Here is an 11,602-nt window from a genome sequence, read left to right on the forward strand (position 1 = left end):
ATGCTGGCCCCCCACTTCATGGCCCCCCTCCACATCACTGGGGCAAGCGGAGGCAGGACCTGGGGCTGTAGCCGGGTCTCCTCTGTCCCTTTGGAGACCGAGCCCAGTGTTTGCTGGGACCCTCCTGCAGCCCATCAAGAGGTGGGTGAACACGGGTGTGGGAGGGGGAGCAGAGGGCCAAAATGGATTTGGTCGTGTCCCCTGGGATGATTGGGAACGGCAACTCCGTCTCTTCCCCTTCGCGGCTGCGATGGGGAGCGAGCGAGCCAGGCTGGGGCTGCACATCTTGCACTTCTCTCTGTCCCAGTGACAGAAACCGTCCCCACCTCCCCGAGTGCGTGTCCTGTGCTTGGCTTTGATGACATTTTAAATGCTGGACACCCACGTCATGGTCCACCTCCACATCACTGGGGCAAGCAGAGGCAGGACCTGGGGCTGTAGCCGGGTCTCCTCTGTCCCTTTGGAGACCGAGCCCAGTGTTTGCTGGGACCCTCCTGCAGCCCATCAAGAGGTGGGTTAACACGGGTGTTGGAGGGGGAGCAGAGGTCCCCCCTGAGGGGAGGACCGAGTGGTGCCAGCAGTCCCGCTCTGTGCTTGCAGACCTGTCAGCAATGTCCCTGCTATCGGGCTGGTATGGCATTAGCAGTGGCTCTGAGGAGTGCTGAGATAAGCCTTTGCCCGACCACGAGCAAGCGGGAGGCTTAGCAGAACACATGTAATTAATCCTGAGTTGTGCTAATAGTTAATCTTGGGTACTTTGTTAAAGCCTGGAGGGGGCTTGACCTGTAGCTGCAGCTTTGGGCAGGGGTTGGTATGCAGAGAGCTGGGGGATGCGCGAGGCGCTAGAACTGGGGTGTTGGGAATAAAGCAAAACTAAAGCCTTGTCGCTGCGGAAGGGTCAGCCCAAGTGATTTCTTATCCCTCCTGCCCCCGTGCAAACTCCTGAAGCAGCAAAGCTTTGCTCCACTGTAGACCGGGGCTAAATTTGTCCTCTCCCATCACGGCTGTCTCTTGCTGAGCTTGCAGCAGGGCAGGCACCAGCGTCGGGGCGGGTTTGGGGATATTTTGCTCCAGCAATGTGAAATGTTGAGTCCACTTCTTGTTTATTTTTCTTTGGCACCCCCTGCTCCTTTCATGGCTCAGAGCTGTAGCTGCTCCCACCCAGCACGGCCTTCATGGAGCAAAGGCTGGTGCCCGTAAATTATTCCGCATGGAATAACCTCTCTCCTGGTTTGTTTTTTGCCTCTTCAAATTTCTGAGCTGATTTTTCTACGCATATTGATCATTGGCGAGGGATCACTGGAAGGTCTGTGTGCGTACACTTCAGCCGGTAGTTATCTGAGAGCTGTTCATTATTAGCATCTATATTGATTGCAATGCAGCAGTGCCCGGGGGCAGTGGTCAGGATTGGGTCTGAAATGCTGGGGATCAGGCAAACGAGGAGGAAAAGTAAGTGCCTGGTCCAAAAAACTGGTGATAGAAGGCTGGGGGTGAAAACAGGTTGGGAGTGTGACCGTGTTGTGCTGGGCATCTCTCCATGCTGGGGGCTCCAAAGGGAAGAGCAGCAGATGCCAAGCAGTGAGTAGCAGGGGTGTTAAACGGTTCTTCCCCCGGTTTGGGGGACCAATGCTAATCTGGAGCAAAGCCAAGGAGCTCTGGGGATCTGCAGGCTTGCTCCACGGCTCGGCTAGGCACTGTCCAAATGCCCCTGTGAGGTCTCAGATCGGCGCAGCTGAGCTCAGCTCTGCTTTTCGTTAAAGACCTGTGAATTCCGCTGTTGTGTCCTATCAGAGGCTAATTTTCCTCCTGTAGTCAAACTAAGCGCAGGCGTTTGTCCTCTTTTGCATTTCCTGGTGAATTTGTGAGCCGCTTCTGATGCGTCTTGACAGGCAAGGGGTGAAACATGGGATTATCTGGTGGCTGGTGCAAAGCATCGCTGGGCATGTGCAGCTCCCTGGGAGGAAAGCAAAGCGTTGAGCTGGAGCAGGGAGTCAGGAGTTGTTATCCTTCAGAGGTGTGTGCTGGGTGGGTAGGGGCAGCGGAGGGAGTCGGCAGCATTTCAAGCCCTGTCTTGAAGCAGGGAGGGAGGAAAGTTCCCGAATCCAAATGCAAACACTTTATTCTTACTGAAGGCTTCTTATGCTGCTTTGGTAGCCAAAATGTGCTTTCAGGGAAGTGGGAATCAAGGCCGGTGAGTGTGCGTGTTGCTTGGTAGGGGAGGAGTGGGAAGTGCCTGAAAGACCTGAGCTGGGTTGTTAGTGAGGCAGCTTAGAAGTAGATGTTGGAAAATTACAAGCAGCGCCTTCGGGGTGATGGCTGCGCCGGTGCAAAAGCCCCAATAAGCCGAGCCTCTTCCTCTGGAGCGCCCGCACCCCAGGGGCAGGCGGGGAGGGATGCGCTCAGCCTTTCCCCCCAGGAGAAGGGGCACAACGGGCGCTGCAGGGACCTCCAGCTCCTACCCCTGTCCTTAGGTCATGGGAATGGTCGTGTCGGCATCTCCAGCTGGTTTTACGGGGCTAAGGGAGAGGTTGAGGGAGATGGGGGTGCGGTGCTGTGAGCTGCTGGAGCGGCAGGGACTATTGATCTCGGAGATGCTGAAAGGTGCTTTTTGCAATGGCCCCCTTGAAATTAACAGCTCATAAGGCAGGACAGAAAGTCGAAGAAAACAGGATTTGATGCCTCGTGGGGTCAGGGCTTTACAAAGTGTTCTCAGAGCTTAATTGCTCCAGTGTCAAGTTCTGGACTCCTAATACCGGCCCTGGCAAGGCACTTAATTTTCAGCACGTGCTTGTATCCTGTGCTGGCAGCCCTTTCCCTGCCGAGTGGTAGCTGTGGCCAGTGTGTGGTTTGGGCGATGAGCCGTTCTCCGTGTGCTGGGGTGGCGTGGAAGGGCTGCGGCGGGGCCGGCACTGCAGTGGGACGAGGCTCAGCTCCTGCCACCGCCGCTCTCCTCTCATTGCCTGGCACATACTTAATTATAGCTGCTATTTTCCTGCGCTTTCCATAGTCACCGAGGTGTATTCAGGCTGCAAAAAAGGCCGTTCAAATGGAAACATGATGTCCAGATGAAGGCATTTCTAATTATTTTCTGGCAGATAAAAGCCATCTTTCTGTCTTGCATCTGTCTTAATTATAGCTGCTATTTTCCTGTGCTTTCCATAGTCACCAAGGTGTATTCAGGCTGCAAAAAAGGCCGTTCAAATGGAAACATGATGTCCAGATGAAGGCATTTCTAATTATTTTCTGGCAGATAAAAGCCATCTTTCTGTCTTGCATCTGTTCACATGAAAACTTGCGCGATGCCCAGGCTCCAGGCTTCACCTTCCCTCGCCAGTTGGCAAATACAGTCCTGACGTTGTGCAGGCAAGCCAGGAATTGCTCGTGAAAATAGCCAGAAGTGACCAGACGCATGTGGTCCTGATGGAGCTGTGTGGCGTGGCCGTGGGATTTATCAGCTCCGCACTGGTGGGGAGGAAACCTCAGCCTTTAATGCAGCATCAGATGTTCCCGTTACTTGAGACCGAGAGTTTCTGTAAGCTGTTAGGGTTACCGGCTTGTTCTTTTTCTGGCCAGGCTTTGATGTTCGTATGGGGTGCTGCGGGCTTCGGAAAGGCTGGATGTTTGGTTACGGGTCTCGGTGGGAGCTGAAGATGATGCCTCTGATTGTGGGTACTCAACCGCTGCAAACCCTTGCAAAGACAGGGTTGGTGAAGACTGAGCCAAGGGGTTACACAAATGCTGGACACGCCACTGTGTGTCTGAGCTTTATTGGATTCTCCAGTCCGTAGTTTAATCTGGACGCGTTTCCAGCAGACACATCTTAGGTGATGGGGTAGGCGGGGGTCTGGGACGTCAGTGGGTACAAATCGGCTTTGCTCTAGTGGTGCCCATGAAGATTTCGCTAAAACTGTCCCTTCATTCTGAGCTGCTGGAGCAGATGAGACAGCAGGGGACACCCCGCCTGTCCGAGGGTCTGTCCAGGTGCTGCAAGCACGTGAGTGCTCAGCTTCTGCTGCTCCCCGGAGGAGCCCAAGTATTGATTTCCCTTTCCTGGGAAGTTTCTTCATTACTTACTGAATTTCCAACCAGAAAGAGCCGTTTGCTCTGGCACCCTCCTGTGCTTCTCCAGGGTCTGGCTCTGCCCGGCCGGAGGGTGGCTCTCACCGGAGGATGGTGGATCCCATCACCTCCCCGGCTCCTCCTCCCCTCTTCAGCCAGGTACAGCTGCTTGCAGAGTTGCAGCTGTGTAGCTCTGCAATTAAAAGCTGGGTACATCGAAACGAGACTGCAAAAGCTGCTCCCTTTAATTACAGCAGCTTCCCGGCACCTCCGAGGAGGCAGCTCAGAGCTTTGCTGGCAGCAGCCATGTGAGGAACGGGGATGAGCCGCCCTGCCGGGGCGAGGGGCGGTGGGGAGGGATTTCTTCCGCCTTTGAGGGCTTCATTTTGTAGGAGAAGAAGGTGCATAAATTAGCAGGAATTACCGAGCTGTTAAATTGCACTCCTTCGTGAAATATGTTTATTTTGTAGCCAAATGACAACGTGCTCACTGGCTTCTTTGCCATTGCAGAAACCTCTGCTTTGTCACATAAAAGTTATCATAACCTTATTAATCACTGGGTAATTTATATAGGGTTGATCCTCCCTGTGGGGGCCCAGAGCCCCTCCGGGCTGGTGAGGTTAGGGAGGACAGAGGTTTCAGCACACCCAGAGATGATCCAACCGGGAGCCCCTGGATCAAACCCAGCCTCCAGCCCTGCAGGACTGTTGACTCCCCATTTCTGGAGGCTTTCAATCCCCTTATAAGATGCAAAGCATCCAGCAGCCTTCACTCCTCATGGCTTATCTTTGCAGCCCAGAAAAAATGCCTTCCTGGGGATCTCCTGGCAGAGCCCTGCCGTGGAGCCACTGGAGCTGCTGGTGTTCAGCTGAACAGCGAAGACTTGGTGTTAGCTGTCTTCTGGGAACGTAATGCAAAAGTTTCCAGCAACGGCTGCGTCCTGCCACAATGGGAAAACAGGGGTTTGTTGAACCTCGGAAATAAATAAATTGATTGCTGAACCTCACCGCCAGATGGGTAGGGCTGTGTCACGCGGGGTCGATGATGGGCCAGAGAAACAGTCCAGATGCACATTGCAAAAGTAAAATCATTGCAGGTGGCTTAAAAAGCATACTGTAATTGCTTGAAAAAACTCGATTTTGAGGTCATCGAGTCCCTTCTAGCAGGAGGAAGAGCTGGGAGCAGAGGCCAGGCAGTGGGGCGTTCATCTCACGCGCTCCGATTTGCACTTTAAATTGCTCCTGATGGACTTGTCACAGACCCCCGGGAGCCACTTGACTCCAGCACCTTTCATCCCCCGGATAACGGCCCTGTGCTTGCTGGGCTCTTGTAGACAGGGAGAAGCTGAGGGAGCAGAAAGGACAGAAGCCCTCCTCCATTTCTCCTCCTGCAGTCTGCCTTGCTGATGACAGCAAATGCGGGCAGAGAAGATGCAATTAAATATAATATAGGATATTGGCCCAGCCTGCCAGCAGATGCCTACGAGATCCATTTAGTGCTGGACTTTTCAGCCCCAGGAGTGATAATGTGGAAGGAAATGTTGGGTTAATTTGAAAATAGGTCAATGGGATGTAAAGATAACCCCGCAGTCATCTGATTTCAGAGAGCCTGCACCGCGCTCAGGAAGGGAATGTGTCCCCTGGTTGATTAAAGTACTTATAAGGGGAAAATAGGAGGACAAGAAGCTGCTGTAGATTTATTCTGGAGTAGGCACAGCTGGTGGAGGCAGCTGGTGGAGAGGCGAGCTAGGCGCTTGCATCCGCTTGGATTGAAGCCACTTCGGAGCGAGGGCTGAGCCGATGCTCTTATCCTGGATGTCGGGATGGAACAAGCCACTGGGTCACCTGCCGGGGCTCCGGAGCTGCTGAGCCTGGGCATGAGCCAGTGGCTGTCCTTGGCTGGTCTGGGAGGAGAGGTTTCTTCAGGAGCTGGGATAGAGAGGTTTTCAAAAACAAATCTTTTGGCTGCACTGGCTGGGAAGAAGGCATTTGCGCTCATCAATTTTATTTGCATAATTTCAAGCGCCATTAATAGTACATGGCACGAGGAAAAATCAGGGAAATTTCACTCCAACCATGAGTGAAATTGGGTTTAGTAGAAAATTAGTTGACTTAACTGGCAAATGATGAAAGCTTGAATAAAGAATGTTTAAGTAAGGAGGAATGAAAAAAAAAAAAATCCCCCCCACCTTGGAGGTGCAGCCTGGATTTGCATGATTGGAATATTAAAATCAGTGGTTATAAAGTGTTTAGGAAGGATAAGGGGGGTAAATGAGAGAGAGGCTCTGCTTCAAAGATACTGGTCCTGCCTGTAGATCTATTCCTGCCTCGCAGCCTTGGTGCTGGGAGTATAAATGGATGTGGCAAGTCCCGAACACCTGGAGAGGGGATGTGTGGCAGATCGCGGTGACGAGGGGGAGCCGGGGGAGCCAGGCCTGCTCTACCTAACCAGTGGAAAGTTTTTTGGAGGCTTCAGTATGAGATACGCTAATTGCTGTCTCCTGTAGCCCCTTGTCAGGTTTGGTTAGGACTTTTTAAAATTACGGGTGATTTTGTAACACAGCGGCTTGTGTGATGCCTACCAGGGAGAGGATGGGGTATGCTGGAAGAGAAGCATTACGATTTGGGGGATTTTTAGTTAGATACAAGGTTTATGGATCTGCTTTAGTGAAAATTCAGGGGTGGTTTGAGGAGCACCCAGAGGAGCAGAGCGCGAGGTGCTGCCCAGCTTGGGGGGTCAGCAGAGGTGCGCTCATCCTCCAGCAGCAAAGTAATCGTAGCTGTTGAATACATGTTCCTGATGACTGAGGAGAAAGCAGTACATGTGCTAGTAAATGTGCTATTTAGCATTGCATCTCTATAAAATCCTGGGGTTTTTTTTACTGGCTTAACAATTCCCCTTCTGCTTCAGCCTCCCTGGGAGGGGTGGGTCTCCTTGTTGCCCTATTTATTGTACTGAGGTGGCTGTTGGAGGCGAGAGCCTTTCTATTCCTGCCATCTTCCCAATTAGCCATGTCATGTAAAATTGTGCATAAAAGTGATAAAACTGCCACCTGTTTCCCCTGCGGCTGACCCAGCCGGGCTGCCCTGAGCTGATGCTTATATTCCTTGTGACAAGAGCAATGAAGCAGGTGCAAACACAGCTCTTCGCCTTAAATTGAAATTCTGTATTTTTCCTGTCTTTGGCGAGTGATGTGGTTCCACGTTTACTCGCTCTCTGGAGTCACAGTCAGGAGTTTGGGATGACCCTTCACCGGTCTCAGGATGGGGCTGGAAGAAGGATCTTGGTGCCCAACGCTCAAGGGCTTGCAAGCCATATCAGAAGGAGAGGGAGATATGGCCAGGAGCAGACAAAGCCCTCTATCGTAGCTATAATGGCCAACCAATTTCACTGGCTACATATGACCCTTCTGATGTTATTGGTGAAGACTAGTGAGAGATTGGAGAGCAAATGCTTGTGATAACTGTATAACTTGGCTGTTCCCCGGGTGGGAGAGCCATCAATTTCCTCTGCAAACAGCCATGGGATCGATAGATGAAATGCTGTGCGTAGTCGTAGGTCTGGGCAAGGGTTGAGGACCTTATGGAAGTGCTCCTCAGAGGATGGGCCCTTGGACTGTGGGTCCATTCGAGCTTCAGCTGAGCAACAGAGGAAATCCAGGTAGGGCTGGAAAGAGGATTCTCAGGTTCAGAAGGGGAAATGCAGGGAAATTAGGTGAACCAGTAAGAGAGGTCACAGAGCGAAGGCTTCAAAGCCTGGGAATTTAAAACCTGGCTGGACCTTTTATTCCTAAGAAAAGGGAAAATGCCTAGAGGGATGGCTGGGATAAATTCCCATCTCCAAATAGGTGCTAGGACTAAGTGAAGAGCCCAGAAGAAAACACAGACAGACATCTTGGCAGGCAGGAGCTAAGGGTGAGATTTCACACTGTCTGAGCTCAGACTTACAAAATAAAACAAGTTCCTCAGCCCTGTTAGAAGGACTGAGAACGAAACAGGGTGACTGTGTGGTGGGAGTCGGGCAGAGCCCGAGTGGACCAAATCAGGTCAACATTTTGGTTTTCCCTGAGGATGTTGCTGTTGCTCTTTGGGTGTGAGTGGGGTTATGGGGGTGAGGGTGAGGAACTGTTGTCTTTAGGAGGACAAAAAAATACAAGAACATTGAAACTGAGGGGTGGACCATTTGTATTTCTGAGCAAACTGGCACTCAGAAATCACAAGTACACGTAACAGGGATTTTTGAGAAACCTGCTGAAGCTGGAAGGTGTCACAGTTTTTTTTCTGAGAAGGAGGAAACGTGGTCCAGACGAGCAGATGGGCTGTCAGGTTGACATCAGTGGTACACTTAGTGGAACAGCTTTGGAGAGAGGGATTCATCAGTTCACAGAGGTAATTGGAAATGGAAGGAGACGTGCCGCAGGTTTACCAGCCTTGTATCATGCCAGATTAATCACATATCACCTTGGCAGCAAGGTAGCTGATGATCTTGATAAAGAGATTGCAGTCGATCTAGTTTAGCTGGATTTTGATAATGCATTTTATCCGCCGGAGGAGGGAAGAGGGGCTGAGTACGGCTGTTGTAAGGAACTGGCTGAAAACCCACTGAGCGAGACCCAGGGTCCGGCTGGCCTGGCTTTATTGAACTATTTCGTAAATGGGACAAGAAGTCAGAAATATTAATGAAATGTGCGCAACATCCAAGGACAGGCAGTGCCACCAGCGGTGAGGAGAACCTGAGCGTGCTCAGGGACGTGGTGGGTACCTGTAAGGACTGGCGTAAGAAAAAGGATGCACGGTGTTTGCACTGGGAGGGATGTGGGACTGGGAACCGGGAGATTTAGGCTAAGCTGGGAGCCTTGCAGGCAAGGAGGAGGGGAAAGATGTGGGTTTGCAAGTCTGTCACTGATGTGATTGCAGTGAAAGCAAACGAAATCTGGTGTCTTTGACAAGAGAGGTCCAGGGGAGTGTGTGTGTCAAATGAGATGCCGGTGAGCCCTGGCTGGGAATGCTGTGCAAAAGCCTCATCATCCACGTGTGAGAAGCAGCAACTCGGCTGGAGCAGGTGCAAAGATGGGGAGGGACCAGGACTCCAAAAAACCTCTGATTTTTGTCCCAAGAAATAAAGGCTGGGGAGAGGAGAATGATCTTCCTCCCCCTCCATCAACTGGGGAGCTGGTTGATGGCCCCTGTTAAACACTGGGCAGGGAAATGAGTGTTTGTGTTGCAGGGCTTTCATGGTGCTGGGGGGCTGATCAGTCCCTCCTGCTTCTCCCCAGTCACTTAGGGGTGCCTCCAGGACGGGGAAACTGCCCCTTGACCAATCCTTTACCTTTCGACCTGATTTACACCGACTACCACGGTCTCCAACAGATGAAGCAGCACATGGGGCTCTCCTTTAAGAAATACAGGTAAGCAAAGCCACTCCCTTCTCTTACTCTCTGTTTCGTTAATTAGCAGCAAAGACTAATGCTAGTGACCTCGAAGGACAGCCCCCATGCCCAAGAGGTCTGACCCTTTGATTGCACCTTTGATTTTTGCCTGGCTCTGCCAGCTGCTGCCGTGCTGTGTCCCCTGCTGCGGCGGCACAAGGAGGTCTGTTCGCTCCGGAGCCTCGCGTGTTTAAGATAAAACCTCGTTAGAAGAGACTGAATTGGGGAAAAAAAAAACCCTGCGTGTGCCTGTGGTGCGTGTGTTCTTCCAGACAGGGGTGGCCGCACCACAGAGGGAAGCACGAGCCTTTTCTATTTGCAAGAAGTGGAGCCAGAGCCCTGTCCCTGGCTCCTTTGGCGTCAAGACAAATGTCATCATCCCCCGGTATATCACCAGCCAGGAAAATACGAGATTTAATTTAGGGCTGATAGTCCTGCTATTTATTATGTTTTCTCCCATCTCCTCCACTATCCTACACAATTTTATTAGAGAGAAAAATGACAAGTGGTGTTATTGCTTTTATTATAAATGCATTTGCTCTCGCATTCAGCTTGTTTTGGTCTTCCCTTGCTTGATGCTCCCCTTCTCTCCTTGGTCTTGTGCTGGTAATGCCTGCCTCAGCATTCCCGGGATATTGGGAAAAGCATTAACAAGTCTTCGGGAGATACATCATTCTCGCAAACGTCAGGGAGATGAAAGCCCTGCAAGGGGAAATTGCTGGTTACAGGGGGGAGCAGTGGGTTGGGAAGGGCTGCTTGGGATGTTCCTGCACCCCCTGCTTGGGGAGCAGACAAGGGACGAGCTGCCTGGGGACACCAGATGTCCCTGGCAGTGGGACTTTCTCGAGCCGAGGTCCTCGAGGTGTGACCGCGGTCCTGTCTCCTCTCCCAGGTGCCGTGTCCGGGTCATCGATACCTTTGGGACAGAGCCGGCTTACAACCACGAGGAGTACGCCACGCTACGTGGCTACCGCACCAACTGGGGCTACTGGAACCTGCAGCCCACCCAGTTCATGACCATGTTCCGTAAGTGGGGGGCGGGGGCACGGTTTCGGGGGCTCGCCTCCTTTAGGAGGTGATGCGTGGGCAATGCTGTCCTCCCTGGCTCCGCTCCTGCTTCCCGCTGCCTGCAAGGAGCTCCCGAATCCGCTTGGCCATCTCTTATAGAAATATAGAAATGCATATAGAAATATGCATATAGAAAAATGCATATAGAAATGCACTGGAGAGAGAGACCTGGCTCCTGCCTCCATGATGGGTCGCTAGCTCCAGCACAGCCAGGGCCAAACACAGGGCACAGCCAGGAGCTTCCAACTCCTGGGAGGGGAAATGCAAGGCGGTTTTGGTTGCAAAGCCTGGTTTTCTTTCAGCTGGGGTTTTAGAGGCGAGAGGCAGCTCAGTGGTTCAGACTTGCCTGTGGAGTGGAAAGGAGATGTGCTTGTCTGACAGGAGCCCGGTGACCCGTTGGGCTCTGGGTGACTCAAACGTTGCTTTTTCCTGGCTGGATAAAGCCCATTTGGCAACCTTAAAAATGCCTTACTTTTTAAAGAGTTGCTCGAGCAAGTTCCAAAGCCTGTATTTCATGAGCTGCTTGGATGGGGATTCATGCCATTTTTCCACCAAGCTCCAGGAAGGCTCTGGAGCTGGGCTCGTCTCAGCCCCCATGCTGCAGTGGAGCTGCCTCCTCAACCCTGATGAAGTCCCAGAAAACATCTGTCCAGCCACGTGTCTTCTCCCCTTGGTGTCCACAGCTCACACCCCTGACAACTCCTTCATGGGCTTTGTGTCGGAGGAGCTCAACAAGACCGAGAGGCAATTCATCAAGTCCAACAAAGTGAGCAGCATGGCGGTGGTGTACGGGAAGGAGGCCAGCATCTGGAAGGTGGGTGTCCTTGGCGCTGCGGGGAGCAGCCAGACGGGCAGGGGCAGTCGTAGGCAGAGCTGTGGGGTAGTAGCAGCCTCTGGCTCTTACCCTGAGCTTTTGAGACGCGGATCTCCGTGTTGTTTGTAGGAAGCATCCTTGGCCCGTTCGTAGAGGGGAAGCTGAGGCTGCTGCAGTGATGTGACATGTCCAGCGCCTCCGAGCAAACCAGGCAGAGGCTGGCGAGACCCCAT

The 11,602-nt window shown here is 52.3% G+C and overlaps 1 protein-coding gene across 1 annotated transcript in view; it reads left to right on the forward strand.

The window, feature by feature from the left end:
- The window catches only part of MGAT5B (mannosyl (alpha-1,6-)-glycoprotein beta-1,6-N-acetyl-glucosaminyltransferase, isozyme B), a 71,765-nt gene that overhangs the window by 42,566 nt on the left and 17,597 nt on the right, over positions 1-11,602 (forward strand). Inside the window, exons 10-12 of the mRNA XM_009279494.1 lie at positions 9,335-9,466; positions 10,380-10,513; positions 11,239-11,369. Of these exons, the coding sequence (XP_009277769.1) occupies positions 9,335-9,466; positions 10,380-10,513; positions 11,239-11,369 (397 nt within the window). The remainder of the gene's footprint in view (positions 1-9,334; positions 9,467-10,379; positions 10,514-11,238; positions 11,370-11,602) is intronic.

This window comes from Aptenodytes forsteri, unplaced genomic scaffold (assembly GCF_000699145.1).
Source record: "Aptenodytes forsteri isolate BGI_AS27 unplaced genomic scaffold, ASM69914v1 Scaffold243, whole genome shotgun sequence".
Taxonomy (NCBI): domain Eukaryota; kingdom Metazoa; phylum Chordata; class Aves; order Sphenisciformes; family Spheniscidae; genus Aptenodytes; species Aptenodytes forsteri.